The sequence below is a fragment of the Diachasmimorpha longicaudata genome, chromosome 18 (genome assembly GCF_034640455.1).
Source record: "Diachasmimorpha longicaudata isolate KC_UGA_2023 chromosome 18, iyDiaLong2, whole genome shotgun sequence".
In the NCBI taxonomy this organism is placed as follows: domain Eukaryota; kingdom Metazoa; phylum Arthropoda; class Insecta; order Hymenoptera; family Braconidae; genus Diachasmimorpha; species Diachasmimorpha longicaudata.
In genome coordinates this window covers 4,469,287-4,494,085 of record NC_087242.1, presented here as the reverse complement: position 1 = coordinate 4,494,085, position 24,799 = coordinate 4,469,287, and the positions used below count along the sequence as shown (strand labels likewise).

General features: G+C 43.0%; 3 protein-coding genes across 5 annotated transcripts in view; 2 read left to right on the top strand and 1 right to left on the bottom strand.

Annotated features, from left to right (window-relative positions):
- Nucleotides 1–3,834, bottom strand: part of LOC135171163 (frizzled-2-like) — a 48,389-nt gene extending 44,555 nt beyond the window's left edge. For both annotated transcript variants that reach the window (XM_064137527.1, XM_064137528.1), the window contains exon 1: nucleotides 3,606–3,834. The gene's annotated coding sequence lies outside the window, so the exon portion shown is untranslated. The remainder of the gene's footprint in view (nucleotides 1–3,605) is intronic.
- Nucleotides 3,835–13,804: 9,970 nt separating this feature from the next.
- LOC135170745 (kelch-like protein 17) lies at nucleotides 13,805–23,093 on the top strand. 2 transcript variants are annotated; one of them, XM_064136800.1, is made up of 11 exons: nucleotides 13,805–14,268; nucleotides 14,348–14,491; nucleotides 15,378–15,583; nucleotides 18,628–18,748; nucleotides 18,833–18,998; nucleotides 21,512–21,705; nucleotides 21,792–21,961; nucleotides 22,041–22,223; nucleotides 22,309–22,387; nucleotides 22,457–22,635; nucleotides 22,724–23,093. In XM_064136800.1, the coding sequence occupies exons 3-11, from the start codon at nucleotides 15,387–15,389 to the stop codon at nucleotides 22,926–22,928; spliced, it is 1,494 nt and encodes a 497-aa protein (XP_063992870.1). In that variant the 5' UTR covers nucleotides 13,805–14,268; nucleotides 14,348–14,491; nucleotides 15,378–15,386; the 3' UTR covers nucleotides 22,929–23,093. The 2 variants fall into 2 exon arrangements, with proteins under 2 accessions (XP_063992870.1, XP_063992869.1); XM_064136799.1 differs by having other exon boundaries at nucleotides 13,805–14,491.
- On the top strand, nucleotides 20,575–21,417 carry Sme (Small ribonucleoprotein particle protein SmE). Its single transcript, XM_064136801.1, has one exon. The coding sequence runs from the start codon at nucleotides 20,713–20,715 to the stop codon at nucleotides 20,995–20,997; it is 285 nt and encodes a 94-aa protein (XP_063992871.1). The 5' UTR covers nucleotides 20,575–20,712; the 3' UTR covers nucleotides 20,998–21,417.
- Nucleotides 23,094–24,799: the final 1,706 nt, after the last annotated feature.

The following is a 24,799-nucleotide window of genomic DNA, read 5'->3' as shown; positions in this document are numbered from 1 at the left end:
AAACTAATTTATCCTCATTATATCCTCTTTTGTCCACTGGCCACATCCCCATCTCCTCCCCCCTCCCCCGCCCCCACTCCATGTAATATAATTAATAGATCCTTTCCGAGGCGGGCCATGAAAGCAATTTGAATTCAATTCGTAAAAAAATTGGCAAAAGTTTTAAAAGTGAGTTTGGATTAGCCTCGAAATGATATATAAAGGGACAGGGAAAACGCCGGGGGATGAAAAAGTGAGTGCCCTCCCCCACCCAGCGCCCAATGAAACAAGAAGTGGGGATGAATTTCAGCTGGTTCATCGGCCGGGGCTAAATACGAGGAAGGGCTCCCGATATCAACCCCCGTTGGCGTGTACATATATCCCTATATTTTCTCCCTCGGTGTGTGTAGGAAGAAGGGGCGCGCTTTTCAGAGGCGGTTGGCTTGGAACTGTCACAGGGTGATGGATGATTCTACCCCCAACGCGATCAATTCAACCGGGGAGAGAACATTTCCCCTTCCATAGGGGTGAATGTGTGTTGGTGAGGGTGTCTGTGCACGTGGGTATGGCAACACTACTCCTTGAGATGGATTTCAGGGCTCCTCGGGGGGAAACGGGAGAAGAAGCTTTTTCGGCTGCTTGCGAATTCTTGAGAAAGGGGTAGTTTCGTTTATCACGCACTGAGCGAGGACACCTCGTCGATCTTATCGGTAATGGGGAGAGAATTTTTTTCCGCGGGGGGTAGGGGGAGACGATGAGGTCGAGCGCTGCGGTTGACGTCGAATTCGTTCGACGTAAACCGGATTCTTCCATCAACATGTCATTGAATATCCTTAATTTCTCCTGTAGCAGGAAGTAATTCCTAACTACCGTTCAGTTGTCATTACACCCCCGGTCTGACTAATATCAGGAATCGAGTGGATACACATCGGAGGGTTGGTTCACGTGAAAGCAATTCCGCTCGTCACGCAACATCGAATAAAAAATCAATACCTCTGTCCGTTTTGGCTGGCCGAGGTTCGATCGGGGTTGACATTTTGGTATACAATAAAAACGAGCAACTTGTTGACACCCCCTGAACAGGCATCCAATCCAGTGACACAAAATTACACGTGGAAACCTGTCTTCCTCTCTTCGTCGCCGTGTGGATGTGAATTTATCAAGGGTTATGGTGAGGAAATGGCGGGTGGGGGATGAGGGGTATCAACGAACGCGTATTCTCCACGATGTTTGCGTACGGTCGGGTATTGTGATCCTTAATGGGCCAATATTTGCTAACCAGAGGCCATAGGGATGCGTGAAACTCGTGGTGGGTTTGATAACACCCCCGTGGGTTTTGGCGTTGATGCTCTATCATCATGATCGATCTCATCCCGCGTGTGCAAAGTAATTTTCACCTAAATCAACCCACTAATTGCAATGGCCGTTGAATTTATGGATCGAGTTGATCGTTCCATATCAAACTTGAACGCCCCTCAATGTATTTTTTTCAACCGCGATTTTCTCAAAAACCGAATTTTCTAAAAATCTGAAATTTTAACCACAAATTCCCAATTAACTGACGAACATTTTGCCGTCAACTGATCTCAGAAATTCCCAGTAGTTTAGCAGATATGATTTTTTAAAATAAACAACCCCTAACAATGATCAGAAATCACTGCCAATTCCTCAGCTGAAGTATTAAAGGTTTTTCCAACAGCTTCACTACATTTTTCCCGGAAATTTCTCTCTCCCTGTGAACTCATCTCCTAGACTTTCAATTCCAATCATCCGCGAACCCCCCGATGATGCAATTTAATTAAATTATCATAAATATTCCAAACAGTATTTAACCCAACTCAACGTTCCATCCTCTCAAGTTATGTAACCATCAACTCCCCCTTCCCAGCTCCTGATGCTATTTGAGTTTCTCTGAAATTACCAATCGTGGAAAATTCACCCTTTTCACCCCCTCAGGGCCCCCTCTTCCTCCCCTCAATCTATCTACACTTGAAATTTCTTGAATATTGGGCTTGTGCACACAGAGAATCTCATACAGCAGCATTGAACTCCAGTACCCATCAAGTTATTCGCAATTAACATGTCCCCCTCCCCCCCGATAACGCCAATTATCTTTGATCGATCGAGAACTATCGAATACAACTCCATTTTATTTATTCCCTCAAAGGAAACGGCAATCGAAGCCCAATTAGAATGTATCGTTGATCCGTTGTCTCGTATTCATTCCATATTTCACCCTCCCCTCCAGTTGGGTCAAAGGGATCCACTTCCAGAATTCGTCTTTTCTCGTTTGAGACAGCTAAAACAGAGAGACACTCATTTTTACGTCGTCTCTTTCAATTTTAACTGCGATAGCTTTCCCCTCAACTATTGATTTTCTCATTTTTCCACAACCGAGAGCGCTCGGTCTGCGGTGGGGTGAGGGGGTGAACGTGGGATCGGGGGTTGGGGTGGGACAAAGAAGGTATGTCCAAGAAAATGTCAAAGGAAATAACGGTAAACCAGAAACAATGACAAAGAGGAACGGAGGTGGCTCCATCTGAGCCGTCGAGCCACTGGCTTTTCTCATTTCTCTCTCTTTCGGTTCGCGGAACCACAACTTCTTCATTTTGTTTTTTATTTAGCTCGTCGCTTTTGTTTTTGGAACTAGAAGCAGTTTGTGGGATTTTCACGGACCGTTTTGCCCCCCCCCCCCCCCCCCAAGGGGAGAGTGAACGGGTTCAAAACGCGTGATGTGTCCCTGTGATAATTGGGCCTTTACTCACAGATCCTTTTCGCAGGAGTGTTGAGTTTGCGTTGTACCTCACCAACCTCACGCCAGCCCTGTAATTACTTTGCTCCTCGTGTTCAACGTTAATTCAAATTGCTTTCGAATTACCTGACGCCGGCATAACACGAGGCATGGGAGGGCCCTATGTTGAGAAGAAGTCAACGGGGGTGAGTAATATAAGTGGGTTGAGCGAACTCCCTTTTCGTACACTCACTCCACGTGTCTTCAGTGTGTGCCCTTTGGTACACCGGCAATTATGTGTTTCGAGACGCGGAGGCCTTAACAAGCTTCGCCTAGAATTTCCATCCAGTCTCATGGAAATGTAGACGCACTTTGAGAGCGAATGTAAATTCATAATCCGTCAATTATTTCATCATCATAATCAGCTTGAATTCTGTGAGGACATGGGGATGCTATTCCTTTACGTTGAAAATTGGACCGGAGGCGATGTAGACACTCGGAGAATTTTTTTTATCTCAATTCCAAGACGAGGACTGAACGAAAAAAATTGTTCCGGAAAATCCAAAGACGAGAACCAACCGACAACGAATCGCATGTTTTTAATCGATCAGCTGGTCACTCAAAGGACCAGTAGAGCAGTTTTCCAAATGGCCTTCACTCGATATCCCATTAAAAACCCGTGATTGGCCGAAAATCCCCCTCCCCTCCTCCCACCTCCCCAAGAGAACGTATATAAAGACTACCCCTAGATACCGGAGCTCAGAATCGCAGCTCATAGCCCTGAAGATGCACCCCCAGCGTTTCCAAAACGTCAGCGTAACGCTCAATCAAACAATCTCCAAAATCAAAATCTCCCCTCTCTCCCCCCCGCCAAAAATACTCTCAGTAAACTTACCAGCAGCGCCAAAGTCCCCAAGTCCGTCTGATCGTAGCCCGGCACTTTCCCCTCCGCAGTAATCAGGCACCGCCAGTCAGTGACCGCAAGCCTCCTCTCTCCCTTCCCGCCACCCTAACTTCAAAATCCAAAATCAACAGTAAAACCACCAAATTCTGCACTCAATCGTCCTATCGACGATCGATATAATCCATAAGTGTCATGAGATCGCACAAACACCTCGGAACACGCCGGTAAATGTGGGTTAACCTTGAAAGGTACCGGCTGCAACGATACGCGAAAGTGTTTTGAGGGGGGTGATGTTGTGCGCGAACGTTCGTAGGCAGCATTTTAGGATGCGAGTGTGCGAAGAGGGGGTTAGGAGGAGGGGGAAGGGGGGTTATATAGTTGCGACGCCTCGCGTCGACGATGAGAAGCGGGAGAGATCGATAGTACGTGGGTACCGCACATGCGTAAAATTGACGACAGGGTGAGCTAGAGATGTAGTTGATGTAGAGAGGGGTGAGGAGGGGGTGCTATCAACCACGAGGGAAACGAGTCTTCTCTCCTTACTGAGTAAAAGTAATGGCAATTTCTCGACTTCCATCTATTCCGAAGCCCATAAATGTAGGAATGTCGGATTCTTTTTACATGAAAACTTTTGTCGTTCATTGAATACAGGGCTTGAGGATATTTTATTAGTTCAGGAAGAATTATTGGGTGAGTTTGGTGATTGGGGGTAGGGTCTTAGTGCAGTTGATTTGAGGGATGGATGGGTATTGTGGAATTATTGTGATTAAAAGTGAGTTGTAGAAGGGGGGAGGGGCGAGGGGGTCGTAAATAATGAGGTTGAGGGTCGGGGGATTGTTGTTATATGTGATACAAAAATATCAGGTTCGATCGGTTTTATTTCGGGTACTTTGCGTTGACTAGGATATTCAAAAATTTTTATTTTCCCTTTTAAGACGTTCGTGTACCTGAATTTAAGCCCTCATATTCATTTCAAACTTCTCTTTATTTCCGGCTCTCAATAAAATGTCTCTATCAATTTCCTGAAGTTGTAAGTAAAAATTTTCTCCCTCAACCTAATCAATTCTAAATTGTCCTCAATGAAAGCCTCAACGAATGGCGCCCTTAAAAACTTCCCCCATTGTCTCGCAAACGTCAATTGACGAGAATTAGAACAGCCCAAAGCGACGAACTTGTCCATTGTCCTAAATTTAGTCAGCATTTGTTCCCTCTCACACTGACACACTTACCATTATTCACAAAAGTTCTTTCATGTTACCGCAAAAGTGTGCCGATGTTTGGCTGATATCTTACGTGCCTATATTCACACCAGTACCCGCAGGCGTAACGACAGATAACAAAAGACTAGGGATAAAACTGGAGAATGCCAAAGCGCGAGATATATCTATATATCGACTCTGTGGTATAGGGGCGGTGTGGAGGGGGTAGGGGGAGTGTGTTTGAATCTCTGTTTGCATTGTGAATTGACGATAAAAATAAAAGCCGATGAGGTGGGGGAGGAGGGGGTGGTTGATGGTCCGGTATGGTCATAAAGAATGTATAAAGTTTCCGGCGACTGCACCGTTGGCACTTGCGATTGTCCATCCAGGGGGTGAAGGGGATGCCACGAGGATAAAAGAAATAATGAATAAGTGGAAGGCGGAAAAAAACGCCAGTGGGTAGAATGAAACGTAAAAAAAATGAGGGAATTGTGGAGAACAGGAGAAAAAAATGGAGATATGGAGGGGTGAAAAGCCGGCCTGGAGGATAGCCAAAAGTCTTCAGCAGCAGAGTTGACGAGAACTTTCAACGCTTGTTATGTTGGGGTGGGTCTTGACAATGAAAATAGGAATATAGTTTTAGAAAAAAAAAAAAAGAGGTTGAGGGGTTGTTCAGGGAAAAAATGATTTTTCGCGAATTTATGGTTAACTCGTACCCAAATTGTAAAATCAAGGTTCCTCCCCAATTTTTCTCAAACTTTATTCCCCGTATTTGAACGAAAAAAGCGGCATCTTTCCTGTGAGCAACATGAAAGAAAAACTTACCGGCTTCTGGGTTTGTGCCGCGGGTATACATGGTATCGGGTGTTGCCATGACACCATGGAAGGTGCACCCCCAAGCGTTCAATTCACCCCGGTCGGCTTTTCAAATCCCTCCAGCCCCTCGACTCATTCGACGGTACGAATCACGTGTGTATGAGGCACTCCTCGAAATTACGTCACTGCACTCTGCCGTCACTGTTGAGACACTTTTTCAATCGTTTTCTTGTCGGTCTTCGCTATTCTTTCCTTTCTTGCATATCATTTATGGGAGAATATTTTCACTGTCTCAATGAACGCACTTTGGCAAACGCACCCGGGGACGCGGGATTTGGAGGAAGCCAGGCGTGGGCTTTTACTTTTATGACGGCTTTTTTCCACTGGCTGGAATGTACTGCCAAGAAACACTGACATTTCTACGGCTCCACTGGATAAGTAGATAAATACTTTGGCAATGGGGGTGGTACAGAGTTTCATTGCATCGTAAATATCAGGGGGACAATCGCTGGCAATTCCGAGATCATTTTTTCTCGTTGGAAATCGAAATAAAAATTCCCTCGTCAACTTATAAATCCGGGGATACAGTAATTCCCTGCTTTATCGACCTAAAAATTCCCTAACCTAAAATAAAATGTTCCCATCTATATTTCCTGCGTTTTAAGATCCCCTCACCAGACCATTCGCATTATTAAAAAATCAACCGGCCCTCGAACATTAGTTTTCCCAGATGAACATCATAATTAATGATGTACCCACCGCACATGATTAATTTCACCACTCGTATCTCGCTCGAAAGTTTCTCCGTCTCCATGACGCACTCTCGCGTCATCTAAGAAGAAACCGCCACTCCCTCAACCTCGTTAATTACCATTTGCCGCGCCGTTTGCCACTGCAACGTGGGACGAGGGGGTGGAGAAGTGAACGAGGATCGCGGAGATGACGTGGATGAATAGTTTTGCGGATGGAATTCAACGGGGGCTGTCCATGGAACACCGGAACACGCAAGGGGGGTGAGGTGAGGGGGATGGGTAATGCTATCTAGCTCCGATCGTCTCTTCATCATCGTCTATCACCAATCGCAAGCATCAATTGTCATCGAGGGCTCCGTCATTGGGTGCATCTAGCCCCCTGTCCCCCCGGGGAGGGAGGGGGGTAACTCTTCTCATTTAATTTCACATCGTAATGACAATTTCCGGAGCTCGTTCGATGGATAATGTAATATAATTGGGGAAAATTGAATGGGGATGGTTTAGGTAATTTTAGGGGTGTTTTCACCGATGAAGAATGGGACTTTTGTTCAGAGGGCGGTAGTAACGAGAGTCAGTAACGAATGTGCAGTAAAATTTAATTCATGGAGGGACGAGTGGGGTAAAATGGATCGGTATCATTGGGAAAAAAGTCTGGGATAAAGTCCCGGTTTTTGCAGACAATATCATCGCTTTCAGGGGGAAGAAATGAATTCTCCACAATCTCAACGTTCCCTGGATTTCAGTGAATGTAAAGACACGTCTAAAATCAATGAGAATACACCAGTAGAAAAAAAAAATTAATCCCGAGCAGAGACGAATGGAATTTCTCAATAGCGAGCACCACTAACGCATGCTAATTACCCCCTGAAGTTGAAAAAAAAAATCTTGATAAATGACAGACGCACGAAATCTCCATGTGGATGCTGACGGAGGGAGTGAGTTATTGAAACTGGGAGAATGTGTGGCATGAAGTACACTACACGACGAATCGATGTGGAACTATCGGAAGAGGCAATAGTCCCTGTAATTCGAAATAATCCGTCAGTCCCGCTCCCAGACCCGGGAATTTATTTCTCCGTAATACAGTTATGGAGCAGCATTTTAACTTGTAATCTTTTTTAATAATATTTTGAGGGGAATATTATTATTAATATTCAGAGGGATTACGATGAAGGTGGGTCGTAGGGTAATTACCAAATTGTGAGAGCTCAGACAAGTACCTCTGACATTAATAAATCAGACGTAAGTACTTCGGTCTCATTCTGATTTATTTTGCCTGACAGCCCATGACGAAGGCACTCCTCTTTCATTGCACCAGTGTCTGATAGGCGTGTTGAAGGTCAATTGATGCATTACGATGAGGAGCTCGATCATTACGACAGCCGATTGCATCGAGCGCATCGATTTCCCAAAAGATCTCGTCTAGATCATATTTTTCTCGATTTTTCCTTTTTCGTGGACGTCTCACTCGAGGATTTTTTGAACGGAGTGCGACCAGTTTTTTCATCGATCCAGAAATATGGAACCCCTTCACCGCAATAAGTCCGGGCTCACATGGGTGGAAGGCGTGACGTAGCAGCAAAAAATGATCTAAATCATACGGAGAAGAGCGCTGGGTGAAAAAAAATCAACGATAGGAACATGTGAACTGTGCACGTGCTACGTGGTTTTGAGTTACGGTCCCTCATCTCGGATTTCCGCACATACACCGGTCCAGCTGACATCCTCGGTGTATCTCGCAATGTTAAAAGAAATGTGTGCAGTTTTCAGAGAGTATCTAACATCCGTCTCTCTCCCTTTTTTCCATTAAAAAAAAAAACAAGTTAACAGTTGTAGATTGAAATTCCCTTTCCAGTCCTCCTCTCGGCTCTTTATTTGAGGCCCAACGTCCCTAGGAGGCCCCAAAACGTCATCTTCCCCGTCATGCCCCGGGTCTTCCCTCACCTCTGACTCAACGCAAAACTTTCCCGCTTTACCATTTAAAATTGAATAGTAAATACGCTTCGTAAAAATAATTACTCGGAAACACTGGAAAATCGGTTCTAACACTCGTTAACCCCCCAACTACCGACTGGAATAACAAATGCTGGGCGTAACATTGAAAACCCCAGCATATTATTTCTGAGCGCAGTTGTAAAGCTGTCGTAAACGCCGGTAAAACGCTCGTCACCTTTCACTATAGAGCTACCGTCTGGCAAACGAGGCGGTGTATAAGGGCGTCAAGGTTTTCTTCATATTTTCGGTGAAGTGTATAGAAAACTCTGTTATGGCGATGACAAGGGGAAACTGCCTCGCAGTACCGGCTTCACCCGGTGAAAAATTGTTGGCATTTCTTTTTCCCTCCGAAGTTCTGCTTGAAAACGGAAAAACAAACGCGAGGAAAATGTCGCGATGTCGGGCCCAGCAGTGGCAAGCAATAATACACAAAAATTAGGGTAATGTCAGGCCCAATGCCGCCCCATAATGGGACCAAGACCGCCCCGGGATTCCGTACCAAATGATCCGGTTATCCCGGTGACGGATGTCCAGGTTCGATTCTTGGCGGACGGAGTGGCGAGATCTAATCATTTTTAAGGTCTTGATCAGTCGCCTGTTGGGCCTCACGACGCATCAATCGGGGCCTTTGGCAGTCGCAAGTGTCTCGGGGATAAATCGTGAGGATCGTTGGACTCCGGGCGATCCCAAAGGTCTCGGTCATTCCACCCATGACGCACTGTCCAAATACAAGTGGAAGGAATTCAAACCGTGTATTAGTGCATCTGTGTCCAATTGATGTGACACATGGAGACACAGTATTGCGTTACTTGAGCCTTCAATATGAAATCCAGGGTGCGAAAATGGTAGCATGGGGGCCGTAATCAAACATGACGTCGTTCCCCTTCGCGATTCAACCGACGGTCTTTTGTGGCACGCCAGTATCGATTTCCGGCAGGCTGTCTACCTATACAACATTTCTTCTCGCTTCTGCCTTACTCTGATGTCCCAATGGCTCTTATACTTTCAACCAGTAACTCGTTCCTCGGGGCATCATTCGAGGAGTCGACTCGGCGAAATCAGACCGCCGGCGTGATAACCAGGCGCGACGATAAAATAAATGCCCCGATAGCATTGATTATTTTTTGCAACGCAACTCCGTCAAAAAATTCCTCAAAGTGATGACACAAGTCCCAGGTAGTCCCAGGGGAAATAATCGTGAACGTCATTCACGAAGTACCGAATTGGTTTTCCTGGAAACGAGTGGGTAATTTTTCCCAAAAAATCAGGAGCTCAAAAGTACAGATGGAAGATACTTTGTAAGATGGTAGCGATAGGCAGAGGGCGACAAGTCGTCAAAGCCCTCGACATAGTCGTGTGTTTTTTTCTCGTTTAATGTTTAATCCCCTGGTTGAGTGGAAAGTCACCCTGGAAATTCTTCTCGCGCCCAACTCCGAGAGAGCCGCTAAGTTTTTCTCAAAGCAAAATCCACGAATAGGTATGAGTATAAAAAAAGAGGTGAATATTGGACCAAAGTACATACAGAGATGATGATGTTGGGAAAAATGTTATGAAAGAACATCAAATGTAGGATACAAAACTCTTGTGTGAGCGGTCCTTTTTCGCGGATCTAAAGGGCGAGGGAACACTCTGCGGCCCCGGAGTCTGACACTTCGGGGAGAGATAGCGGGTTGGAAAAGTTTTTCACCAAGTGTCGGTGAGATACAGGAAAAAAATGGTCTTGCGATTACACTCAAACTTTAGATATTACTCTTCTTTTTTTATTTCACACGTGATTTTTTTCCCCCACCCGACGGGGGACAGAATCCCGCAAATTAATTGATTTCCGGATAACCGGATAATTTATTTGAGGCCAGCAGGGCGGGGGTGAGCCAGGATATATTTGGGCTAATGAGTCAGGGTGTGAAGTGGTGGGGGAATGGGCCTTACGCATGAGAGAGAGTGAGATTGACGGCAGTCCTCCAAACATTGATAATAATTAATTTGATAATCAAGTCCTGCGGATTCAGCCAAAAATACCCTCGAATAGGGACTGAACTGTATCACCGCCTCCCCTCAAACTGATGTAATAAAATGGACTTCCTCCGAGGCACGGAAGCAATTCTTTGATGTCCGTTGGCAGACGTCTGAGAGGTGCTTCAAAACTGTCAGCAGAACAGTATAACATGAGAGGAGAGGAGGGAGATACCGCCCGTTGACAGTCGATTATGTGACGGGGGACACGATATGAAGAAATTTCGTCACAATATTGTGGAACGGGGGGGGGAGGGGGGAAGCGGACGTATGAACGGGCGTCAGAACGTTTTCGGCTGGGGCTCTTTCTCTTCAGCCCCAAAATTGTTGTTTCTTTTGTGGACACACTCAATCGAATGTCGCTCAAGTGCTCTTTTCGCGCACACCCCACACGTTTACTTTTCTCTCTGGACGGTATCGAAGGGTGCCCATCCAGCCTGCTCCCTCCCACGGTTGGATGGATGAAAAACAAAATGTGTACAATGTAATGTACAAAGAAACAATAAAATGGGAATGAACCAAAGGGCGAAAAGTGCAAAAAAATGTGTCGATTCTATCAGAAATGGAGATTTGAATTTTTCGGGGCTGAAAAGATCAATTTTTTCCCTCTCGATCCATTAAATATCGATCCAGCGATTAATCGACTTTCCAATATTTTTTTAAAAATAATTCAAGTTGTGTTCACACTATTTAATTACTCCCGACATTCCGTCGTGCGGCCATTCCACCCCCCTCCACTATCAAAATTAGAATCGACATCGTAATGGAAACGACACCAGCGATTACCCTCACGATGACATACAGAATACCCGAAAATTATATCGCATAGCCAGGATGCCCCCGTCATCGCTCCTCATGGCGTTGGGGAGTTCATAATTCTCCGCTTACCCCCGAGAAATGCTGTATCCAGAGTCATACAGGCGTCGGTCATATTTCACTCTCACATTTCCGCTTCTGGAAATCGACGGTTACTCTCCGCACAATGAAACTAACATCTCAGGGCGGGAGGGGGAAAAAACCCCACCTTGACGTTAAATATTCAGAATAGGGTGCTTTTGAACTAGGGGTAGGTGCAAAAAAATGGAAAATAAAATCGAGAAACAGTGAAAAGGTGAAAAAAAAATTATGAGTCAAAGAAAAGTAAAGCCTTTGGTGTGGCGCCTTATTTTTCGTGTACAAAAGCCTCCACCTGAATTTCCGTGGGAAATGGAATTACAGGGGAGAGGATTATATCGTGGATTGGATAAGGCTGCACGCCAGTGACGAAAGTTCAAGAATAAATGAAAAAGAAATTTGTGCGAGTGAATAGGAAGCGGAATGAGCGAGAGAAAGGTGACGAGACTCTGGCTGACGTGTAATTTTCTTCCGTTGGGGTTGAAAAAAAATATATTTCGATGTATGAAAAACATAAAAGATGAAGAAATTGAAAATTCGTGTCTTTAAGACGTCTTAATAGAAGACATCGTCGCAATATGAGTGGCAATGTCAATCAAGTCCATGTCAGGACTTGATTAGGACTTTATCAGGTCCAACTGAGGACTTAATGAGGTCCTGATGATGGGAATTCACCTGACCAGGAAGACCTGATTACCGAATCGTACACCGACATCTACAGCCTTTCCATTCGGACGTAAAAAAACATAATGATACATAACAATCAGCTCAGCAGCAATTAGTGGCTGTTTTGACATCTCGTTATTATCCTCAGTCTCTCCAGAATCTCGCAACATCGTAATTACAATCCAATTGAAACTTGTGCACTGAAGAAGGCTTTTACCACTTTATTATTTATTCTAATTATTCATTACGCAGGCGAGGGTACAACTTTTCTGCTGTTATGACGAGATGGCCGGCTGTTGAGAGTGATGACGAACGAGAAATAGAGGAAATGGATATAAAAAAGCGTGTGAGGCGTCAATGAAGTCCTGTCACAATGGCCTGGGCCTGTTATTTCCTGTAAATGCCACCGAATGCATGCTGAAAGATGATGCATTTCGTTGGTAATTCTTACCTCTTCGTACAACTGCTACATTCAGTTATTATGAATGATAATGAGACAAAGTTCTCTTTTCACACCAACGACATTGTCGATGTGTGCCGAGTCGTACAGAAAATACTTCTTTTGTGCGTCATTATCACGCATGTGCGACAACTTCCCATTTGTTGATTTGTCGCCAATTGTGTGGAATTCGAAACCTCTGAGAGTTATTATCCCTCGTAATTATCAATACAATTTTTTATGTACATTCAACACAGTACTTCGCCTAAATATATTATATATTATGTATGTATATGTCTAGGATTCCGTCAAAGGGAGGGCCAGCGAAGCGAGGGGGGCTGAGCCCCCCGGAGTTGACGAGCGGAGCGAGTAAGGGGAGCCTAGCCCCCCTGGTATATCATCTGGAATAAGGTAATCCCATATGAATTTGGTTTGAATGGGTGGAAGGGGGTAAATATGAGGATTTCATTGACATTCCCGAAAAAAATGGTTCGCCTCCGAATTTCAAAACTGTTTGCACGGTCCGTTAATGAAAAATCATTCGCGCAATCAAAGCTACGTCGAGCTTGATTACGGATTCAATTGTCGAGTGGAAACTGATGGAACTCGTTGATGAATAACGAGTGGAAAACAATTGATACAGATGGATTCGTTATCATAACTGAATAGCTGACAAATTCATGTTTATCATTCCCTCAATCACGCATTTACGAATAATTATCGGGCTGGTATATCACACTGCATTCAATGGACCCCGTCACATACTGGTGAATGTAACTTGTTTAAAACTTAATTTCACTGACGTACAATATCGTCTCGTTGACGTTAAATGCTACAATTTCGTTAGTCACTCAACCGGAAATCTGTCTAAAATGGGATAGGGAAGGGGGAAAGGGGATGGTACCATACTCCGGAGCCATTAGGGTACATCTTGACGGTGTAATTACTGTCGCCACGTGTTTTAACACAATTTTATCTCATTGTTAATCACAGTCTTCATGAAATGAGGTTGATTGCATTTTACGAATCGTTGAATTTTAATTGTTCATCGATTACCGCTGAATCGGGAAAATTTTAAGGATTTTAGATACCGATTGAGCGATATATGGATCGATCGATCGGATCTATTTTACCACCAGTTGATAATTCCTTCCCATCTTCGCAAGAACTATTTGTCGTTAAACAATTAATCGAAATCAAAATTAATACACAATTGGACAGTTCAATGAACCCTCAGGTTATGACAGTTCTGCTGTACCGGCAGCGCGATCTATCGATCAATTCTGCCAGACCATCGGATGGTCATGTAGACATCATCAATAACAAGAGAATGAATGAAAGACAAAGAACGATATATGCCTCAGGGAGGAATATTACGAATGCCGCTGAAGATCGAACCGGATTCTTCAGTAATTTCTTTTCGGTCGAGAGGGAAAAAAACGATCACAGGGATCTCTCTTAGTCGAGGTGGATCACGTGTTCTCCGACGGAATTGTAGGAGTATTGAGCGCATTGTTGATTGTCCGTCCGAAAACTCCGGGTTTTGGTGATTAAGGGTTTTGTGATTTTTTTTTTGGTGAAATGGGACTCCTCGGAGGTCGATATACTCACGAGCTGGCTCAGGGACCAGTAGGAAGCGTCCTTTTTGCGGCTCTGCGATACATCTGAACGGGAATATATGTTTGGAGAGGGGAATGTGGCAACAGTGTACTTGTGAAAACGATCTCGCAGGAGTTTGTGCTCCGTAGGGACGAGTTTAAGAGCAGGCATACCTGTGCGGTATTACCCTATTGCGGGTGGTTCGGGAATAGGGGAATTTGTGATAAATTGCCGATGCGATTCTGGTGATTCGAGAGAACCGTTAATAGCAGAAAGAAAGGGTGGTTTGAATATAATAATTAAATTTGTTAAAGTATACTGGATTTTTATCTATAAATTGTATAAATATTAATTTTTTAGTGAGAGTTCAGATAGTGGTTAATTCGCGGTAATTATAGTGTACTGCGGATCGTATTGAGAGGGAAATAGTGTTAGGATTTTGATTGAACCCGTGATAATGACTTGAGGCGGTCGACCTTCACCGGGAATCACAACAAAGTACACGTGAGTAGTTACAAATAAACCAACTCGACATTATTTTTCATCTGGAGAAATTCTTGAAGTAATTTGCTGGACGAATCGGTGTTTGAAATGAGGATACTGGTGTTGTCTGGTTTGGGGATGTTTATCCCTGAATTTTACTCATTTGTAACCCCTCAAATTAGCCCATTAAGACCTGCGTTCGTTGAATTTTATTTATCAGGCTGATTTCGCACTCCGCGCATAGTTTTTGAATTTCCCGCCTGGAATATCAACATGGGGGGCTGTATTGACCAATGAGGAGTGAGTCTATCAATCAATCTTCATTCAATTCACTCTTATAGATCCTTTTGGACATGTCCTGGTTTATCTCCTGAATTAAAATATCGAAATGAATCATCAAATTGGAAATATCATCACTAATATCGATTTGACCCGCCAATTAACCCCTCGTTCTGATGAAGAATTAATTCCGCAATGTGCAACAATTCTATTTTAATCGGTTTCATTGGTACTGGGCTTTTTCCATTTAATCTCCAGCTATGTAACACCATGGGAGACACACCATGCTGCGGATATGTTGGCGCGGATGACGCGGCCAGTGTACAAGGTATTTCGGTACCATTAGGCACTGTCATCGGTCACGGATTCCCACCGATCCTCTGTAGTGTTACTACTCGATAACTTCCCTCACCGATCAATTACGGATTAGGGGGATTTAATGGGATCCCATTGTATTCTCTGTTGTACCTATTTTCCAGGGTTGCCCCATCTCCTCGTCAATTTGAATTAAATAACAGTTTCCTTCCATCGCATTTCGATTTATTGGTGAATTCGTAAATTAACAGAAGTGTCTGTACTTTTAAATATAAAATGACTTGATATTTGTAACATTTTTTTCATTTTCCAGACAATAAAAATGGGAAGTAGAGCAGTTGGTGTAGGTGCAACAACAAGTTCAATCGGTATCGTGGGGGAAGCCGGTCTCGCCGGTGTTCCTCGGCTTCTCGAGGACTTGGCAAGACTCTCTGAGGACAAGGACTCAGCGGACATTGTTTTCCTTCTTGGCAGGGATGAAACCCCCGTCTACGGTCACCGTATAATCCTTCAAGCAAGGTCAGTCCAGTTTTCCTCCCACGGGGATTGCTTCCATCCTGACTTTTCCACTGTCTAGTCAAGGCATTGAATCGCCCGGGTGCCATGACGATGCCAACAATCGAAAAAGCCCGGTAACTCCGCCCCACCCCCATCATCCGGTGAATTTAGCAGATGAATATTAATTGAGGTCCTATTATGAGAATCAAATTGATTCGAGGAATTGTAATTAGTCGAGCAACTTTCTCATCGCCACCTTCTCCACTCTCGCGAATTTGTCTCTCCGTTTCTTCGAGCTGAGTGTCACAAGCTTCTCGATGAGATTTTAGGGGTAAGAAGGGTCTTCAGTTAATTGCTGGAGTCAATCGCACGTACATTTTCATCACTCCTGGATTGTCTGATATTTCAAATGCCTTTTGGGAGGGGGATGAAGCTCGTTCGAATCTGTCGGTGAGAGTTTCTTTTGTCGTCCGGAGAAATTCACTTGGGGGTGCACTTGATACTGGGAAAGAACTTTTCGATAAATGATGGTGTATGTTCGGAACGTGGAAAACCCATTCAACAATCGGGAACAATGGGCTCGAGGTTGTCATCTCGTGTGGCGCCATGATTGTGCCGAAGATTGTCGGTGAAATGATAAGGGGGTGGGAGAATTTTCGGGGGAAATCAGTTGCAGTTGGATGCGTCTGCAAAATCGTTTGGGGAAATTTTCGGAAAAAATGCAATAAAATTTTTCTCAATCGCATTTCTCTCTGGATTTATTTCTCTCTGCGGTAAATTATGAATGAGAAAGACATCTGAGCAGAATGAAAAAAAAATTATCACTCGCGCGTCAAAGAAATTGGAAGAGTTCAAACGCTGACTAATAGGGAGAAGAGAAAAGGCGATAGGGGCTGATGAGGGTGAAGATTTTTTTTATGGAAGCTGGAGGTAAGGGTCTGCGGTGTGAGGGTTCAATGTCGCCTGTGGGCTTGGCTGCTAACGACCAAAGGACGATTATACACACGTCCAATGTGTGTATTTGTGAAGTACGAGCCGATTTTCAACAAAAGTGCGTGAAAAACCGCGTTGAGTCGTTCGGTACACCGAAAACCTCCTGAGGGCTCTTCCATTCCTTTTTTTATCCTTTTCCCTTCGTCAATTGTTCTGGTTTCTCTTCTGGTTGGCTGGAGGGAGGACAGGGAGAGAAGCCAAGGACGATTGTTGACGTAATAGCTTTAGGGGGAAATTGGTTATATCGGTTTTGAATGTTTTTTTCCCGAGGAAATTACGATGTTTGAGATTATTTGGAAAATCATTTGAGGTAATAGCGGCGTTGGGGGGGGGGGACAATCAAGTATCAGTACTAAAAAAAAATGGGAGAATGGAAACCCTCTAGTATTATCAGTCAAATTATTCTCAATCGATGAATTATTTTTTCTGATATTTTAAATTTTGTTTTATTCCATAGTTCAATGATTAGAATATTTTTTAATTATTTTGCACTCAATTAATATCAATATTTGAAGGCCGACCTCCAATCAGAGCTTTTAAATATCGAGTTGGATTTCAATTGCAGTTTTTCGCCGTTTTTTTAAATGATAGCAGCACAGGGGCTTTCACTGCGCAAATCCCCGTGTGCATCACTATTTTTCTTTTCATTCTCATCCCATTTTTTTTTCGTTCAACTCATACCGAACACGACAACGTCTACTCGGAAATGATTCCACCACTCCGTCAGAGTGCGGTGGCATATGACTTCCTGGTGTGGTTTTTCTCCTTGCGGCGGGCGTCATTAAAATTGACCCACAATCGTTATCGAAGTTGATTCTGACAAACCAGAGAGCGAGCAAAAGGGGTAGGTGTTTTTGTCCTCACACTCCCCTATTCTCTGACGAGTCAAATGGTTTCCTCATTTCCCGCGGTATTTTGTAGATTTTACGGTTAACTTCAGGCGGAATAATTGCATTCGGGTTTTGTAAAAATTGTGCTGGGGTCTTTCGTAGCGAAATCATTGTTTGAAATATGCCCGAATGATTTTTAGGCGCAGACACTTTTGTCTACAATTTCAAACATTTGTCTGTTAATTTTCACTCGGAATAATTATCATACCGTAACTTTTTCCGTCCCAATTTAATTAATAAATTTGATGTTTAGAAGTGGTGGGAGTGTGAAAAATGCACCAACAGTGAAGCGATTTCAAATTCCCGTTGGCGCGAAAAAAATGATGATTAAATTCCCCTTTACGTCAATTACCCCTAGTCTTTTTAAATAACCCGAACAACTCGCGTAAATTTTTCTCAAACGCGAAAAAAAATCCCGTTCCTTTAACAGGCAGAAAACGAATTCAGGTAGTGAACATCAAAAGAAAAAAAAAATGATCTCTTTAATTCAAATATTTCGCCTCGACATTGATAATTCAAGAAGCTAGAATTCCGTGTAGTTTTCAAAAGCATCAAAGAGTTGAAAAATATCAGTGAGAAGTTTTCCCCCTTACTCGTGTGACTGATGTTGATTTTCTTCATTTTTTCAACCATTTTGAGTGTTACGACTGTGTTTTTAGGCTCGTGCATGAAAAAACACACCTCGAGAGGGCGCGCTATCGCATTTCCAACTTCTTTTGCGAACTACGCCCACCATCAAACGCCCGTAACGTATGAACTATTCGCCGTCAAGCTTTGCTCAGACCCTTTGACACATTTCTTTTGATTCAATGCGTCCCTTTACATATTGCTTGTGAGCAAGTCTTCTGCGTTCAATAGATCGCTTTTCTCTGCTCATTTCTGCAGAATGTGAAAATCCAGGGACTTTAAGCCTCACGCTTGCCTTTCATTCGATGCTCCTAAGGGATTTCGATGAATAGAGAAAAAAATATCTCATTGATTCCCTCATTCAATGAGGACTAAAGTTAATACCAGAGCGATGACCGGAGTTCTTTTACCCCAGAGAAATTTCCGCGTTCGAAATTCCCCCAATTAAAAATATTCCATTACAAAAATTCTGGAATTTTTCGCGCGAAAGGGCCACGAGGGAGCGTCGCCATATTAAATTTCCCCGAAATATTGATATTTTCTTTATGTCCCCAGATGTAAGAATTTTACTGCACCAAAACGAATCGGCACATCGGGGAATCCCACACCAGTTCGCATGCCTCATGCCCATCCAGAAACATTCCGGCAATTCGTGCACTACGTCTACACTGGAAAGGTGAAATACCACTGGTGATATTGGCCAGAGGATGACCACAGGATGTTCGGGGAATTCATTTGACCATTTTCTTTTTCTCTTCAGATTATGCTTCAGGACAGTGGTATCTTTGAGATGCTGGCACTTGCCCAGGAATTGGGTGTCGAGGAGCTTTGGAGAAGTTGTGAGGAGCACGTTTCTGCTACATTGAGTCCTGGTAATGCCTGCGCACTCCTGACGGCGGCGTTGGACGCACAGGAGAGGGTTCTCGGTGAGGATTACATTAAGCAAGTCGATACCGTATAGAGTAGCCATTGATCGAACCTCTGGGTTTGCGATGGCAATTAATCGAAGGCATTAAAAAATAGTCTCTCCTCCAGTTCTGAACGATTAAGGGCAGGGAAATAATTGTAATTACGACTGTGATTACAGTTCATTCCTCATTTTGACTTCAGAAAATTCCCTCAATTTGGAGTGGAAATTAATCCAACGTTCTCTCTCAGAAAAGGTACATCCAGACTCGTTTCTGAATTATTTATCGTCCCCCGATGTTCGATATTGCCTCGAGACGATAGAAAAAGCGTATCCTCAAAGCCTTTCAGCTCACTGGCAGGTATATTGGATGTTTTAAATCACGGCTAACCCAGAATTATCGATTACCTCCCGTATAAAAAAAACTAGCGCATCTGTTCCCGGAAAAAGAAAATAAAACATAAATGAAATTAGTTTGACGGCCAATACCATTAGTTTTTCCCGTGTTTAAAATTCATTCAAGTGGTAACGAGATCCACTTCTGCTGACACAACGCGCCTGAATTTGATTTGTCTTTTTTGGTTTAAAAAAACCCAGGGATAACGAGTGACCCGTAAAAACCTGACATTTCTAGCGTCATCAATCACCATTATTTTAATTCATATTTAATACCAACTGCCGGACTGCAATACAGAAGGTATGAAGGGTCTCCAGGAAATAACGGCTGAGGGAGGCGAACACTTGGCCGGAGAATTTTGAAAATGCCCCGGGAATTCCCGCATATTTTCGCTGGAATTTCCCCCATTATTGCAGACACTAATGACCCTCTTCGTAACGTTTGTGTTTATCATTAGGTACTTAAATAATTAAAAGAATTTAATGAGAAGCCAAACTACATTATTTGTAAATACAGTCGGGGTTAATTGAGATGCGGCTCTTCCTATCAGAAACGTAATTAATTACGGAATATGTGAGTCAGTTAAAGAGCAGTTTCGGTCTCAAAAAATTACCCAAAATTTATTCTCTGCAATTGTGGACTCGGAATGAACTTTTGTGAAGTGAAAATCGTCTCAAGCAGGGAATGAATCCAGTTATTCCACTTGATACAGAGGTTGAATGGCCTTTTATTGTGCGTTTCTCACGTTCGTATTGCGAGTTGATGCAGATTGTGCCTGAGGGATTTATGGGATCAACGTGAATGTAGAATAATATTTCAAAAGCACGCAACAATCGTTAAATTGTCATTTTGAAACTTTGAAATGATGGCTTGCCCTCTTTTACCGATACGTGGAACTTATTTTTTTTTTAAATGGCAGTGCGTCTTCCTTACCGACAGGTAATAAATGTATCTGCTGTCGGGAGCTCATCTAGGAACCGCTCCCGTAAAAACATTACGTATTACTTTGCCAACTTTGAAGTTTGAGGCAAAAATCCGAATTTCGGAGATCATGTGAAGACATAAGAATGAAAAAAAGTCAATTAATTAACGTCAATGCACTAGGAAGTGAGAATATCGTAGTTGTTAGCTCCTGTCGACATTCAAATTTAAACCGCCATAGAATCTAGTGAATTCTGGGGAATTTCTTATTCCTCACTACAAATATGGCGTCCGAGTTGGCCTGTCCGTACGCTGTTGTGTTCACACCAGGATCCCGGCATTATCCCTGATAAAAATTATCAAAACACGCGTTTAGCAAACGCTCTATCTCCAGAACTTCCAATTCCCCACGAAAATGTCGTACAAGGGGCCTCAGAAAGTGCAGAAGGTGATGGTACAGCCCATCAACCTCATCTTCAGGTACCTCCAAAATCGTTCGAGGGTGCAAGTGTGGTTATTCGAGAACATTAACCTCAGAATCGAGGGACACATCGTCGGCTTCGACGAGTACATGAACCTGGTGTTGGACGACGCCGAGGAGTATCACGTGAAGACGAAGGCCAGGAAACAGTTGGGACGGATCATGCTGAAGGGCGACAACATTACTCTCATACAAAATACGAATCCTGGGGCAAACTAGCCAACATAACCTCTGTGGACGCTCCCAGTCGACTCTTGGGACTTCAAAAGGAACTTCCTGGGGAGAACTGGTGTTCCAGGATCTCCAGGACACTCTCTTCTGTGTAGTGATGCATTCACGAACAATGGGACAGACTTTCTGATAGATTTAATTGTTCATTCCTTTGGGATCAATGAGGCATCGAAATGTAATATTTTGTAAACGAAGGGATGAGTAAAGTAAGATTTGGATATATCTGGTGTGTTCAGTGTTTTTATTTGATTTTACCTGCAAGGTTCAACGAATCGTTTCTGATGATGTGTGGAAGGTATTTTTCGGAGTGAATTCGTTTGTTTAAGGATTAATTGAATGTTTCCTGAGAGTTCAGTATTACCAGGTGTATTTTATCTTGAAAAATATTAATAAAGAATTTTGATGGAACAGCTGTTTTTATTTCATAAGGGTTTTCTGATGGGTATTGACATTTTTCGTAAAGTCCTGGAGACAGTTCACAATTTTTTTGACAAATATTCAGGTGGCAAAGGCGCCTGTTCGTCGTTCATCGAACGATGTTACTCCTTCATCGGGGACAATGCCCTGGACACTGTGAAGACAACGGCATTCTGCAATCTGCCTAAGGACGCACTCGTTAAATTAATTTCATCGGATTATCTGGGACTCGAAGAGGAAGACGTATGGCGTGCTGTTCTCAATTGGGCCAAGTACCAGGTAATCAGGGGAATTCAGCGATTCAAATTAAATTTTTTTGTTTTCCATAACCCAAATAAAACTCATTGGCTGACTAATTTATTTAGGCAGGTGTAACCCAACCGACTCAACACTGGACTGAAGAAGAACGAGCCAGGGTCTGTCAGCACTTGGCTGGAGTGATAAATCACGTGAGATTGCTTCTCATCGACAGCCACGTCTTCGCTGAGGAGGTTGAACCCACTGGGGCTGTCCCCATCGAACTTTCCTTGGAAAGGTATCAATGAAAAGTTCAGGGTCGAGACTGTCCCTCTGATTTTTCTAAATAAGCAAATCATTTTTGGCGATTTCTTTAGATACCGATACGCTGCTGTCCCGAACAAATACGCTGAGAACTGTTCTGACAAACGTCTGCAGCCTCGTGTGGGCCCCCTGATGTTCCCCAACTCCCAGATCCTCTCACGAGACAAGATGGGCTATCAGAGACTGTTAAATCAGTGGTACGGGGTATCCAAACAAAATTGGCGACTGATTTACAGGTAATGGAGGTCGAAGTCATTGAAATCCTCGATAGACGATATTTTCAGTTGTATTTATCTACGTGAGACCATTTTTTCGTTTCAGAGCATCTAATCATGGATATTCAGCTGCTGCATTTCATCGTCACTGTGATGGGATAGCTCCTACATTCACAATAGCCCTGGTAACTATCATGAGAGTTTTTTTATTGTCTAAAAAGTATGAAAAATATTTGCCACTATTTACTTTCAAGGGAACCCGTGGTGAAATATGTGGAGGATTCAGTGACGTCGCCTGGGATAAAACCACAACGAAGGGTCAATACATATCTTCAGAGAAGGCATTCCTCTTTACACTGACCAACAATCAAGATGTGCCACCAACAAAGTACGACTTGATAAAGAAATCCTTTGCCATCTGTTATCATCCCGAGTACGTAAACATATTTCGCTATGTCATCGGAGCGATGATATGATAAGTAACTAATTGTTAATCTGTATTTTACATTAATTTATTCCAGCATTGGTCCGATATTTGGCGCAGGTGCAGACTTGATGATTGCCAATAACTGCAATAACAACCTGGAGAGCTACAGTAATTTACCTCACAGCTACGATGGCGAAAATGCCTCGAATACGATTTTGATGGGGGATTATCATTTTAGTGTTGTGGATTATGAAGTGTTCACTCTCAACCACCTTCCCCTAAAATCCGATAGACATTGATCCTCGATCCTTGCTTTCCTATCTTTCAAATGCCTTCAAAAGTTCTCTGTCTATGATTTTATTTTGACGACTAGAAAAGATCTAATAAAAATTTTCAATGATTTAAGAAGGATTTTAATGTCTTCTGATTGATTTACGAATAAAATAAAAAATTATATTTCACAAGGGGATTATTTTACTGTAGAAAGTTATTGCCTGAGAAATAAAAAATTCCTGGACTCGGAAATAAATTGCAAAAATCAAAGAACCTCAATCGCTTTATGAAATAATCGATGCGAATGAAACCCGAAGACTTCGCGTCTGAATCATGAATTAATCAATGGATTTAAGATTATCATGAAAAAATAAGAATAATCAAAATATAAATCAGACCAGAATTTCTCAGAAGATATCGCGAATTAAATTCCAATCTTCTTCACACGCTATCCCAGAATTTTTTATTCATAAATTCATGGAATACCGTAAGGTGATGGAGATAATCGATGCAATATCGAAGTGTTACAGCGAGATGAGTCATCTCGAGGGTCATTTTTCGATTAAGGATATCCAAGTATCGTAGATACACAAGTGGAACAAAACGAGAGCTGGAGAAATAAAGACATATATGAAAATTGTTCGATCTTCCTCGAAGCGAGAGATATTGAGCGAAAACAACACTTTACAGCTGAATTAATCATTCAACAAATTTTATTGTAATTTTAAGCGAAAGGTCTCTTAACGGGATAATCCTTGGACATAAAGCACACCATTCTGTTGTATCTTGGATCAATAATTTAGTGCATTTTGAAAATTTGCATGATTGATCTTTTCGTATTTGCATCTAAATCTCCTCACTTTTCAACTTTTACGATTATTCGATTAAAAATCTGCGCATACCGGTGTCGAAACACGAATTATTTCCATGTGAATTCACACAGCGAGAGATATTTCAATAAAAATTACATCGGAGTTCCGTAATTCTCAATAAAAATTACTGAGTCCAGTGAAGCGGCCAGAAGGCTCCGTAAAAATGACGTACTCTATTCTCGTTAACGAATAACGGAAATCCCACGTAATTCGGAAGCTCCAGCTCCCAGGGTTGGTGAGCGGAGTGAGGGAGGGGCGCAGCCCCCCTCGAGGTTGATGAGCGGAGCGAGTAGGGGGCGTAGCCCCCTCCTAAAAATGAATAAATATCGCAAAGTGAAATAGTTCTATGTAAAATATTCGTCTCGTGTATTTTATCAGCATAATTACAGTCATTATGACTAAATGAATCCCAGCCCGATATTTTCGTTCTCTCTTCATATTTAGCCGGTGATTCATAAAAAATTGATACACTGTAATACCCACAGGGTATAAAACGATAAATATATTCCGAATAACATGTTGCCTCGTAATATAGAAGATTGAGAGATATTTGTCTCTGGTATATGTTCAGGGTTGAGCACAAAGAGACGAAAAAGTAAATTCAACCGCCCCGAATAAATATCTAGTGGAGCCAGAATGATGATAAAATAAGTGAAAACCCATAAAAATGGTCCCTTAAATGGCCAAGAGAGGGGAAAAAAAAATTTTGAGAGTGAAAAGAGGCTCCAACACAGCGAATTCGATGGTGCAATTTCTTGTGTGGTGTATGGGCCCCCCTCCAGGGGGGCCTGCGACGCCTTTAGAGCCTATAAATCGGTTTAATTGATAAGTAATAGGCCTGGCTCAGAGTCAAAACGCGTTGAGGGGGCATTGTGGAGAATGCGGCCCACTTGTAACCGGGACCACATAAATTTTCAACGGTGGCGTACAATCTGTATCGCTACCAGGAGAAACAACATCGGGGGAATAGGGGAAATGAGAATATGCAGATGATGCTCAATGGAGTCGGGGGATTAATTCTGGTG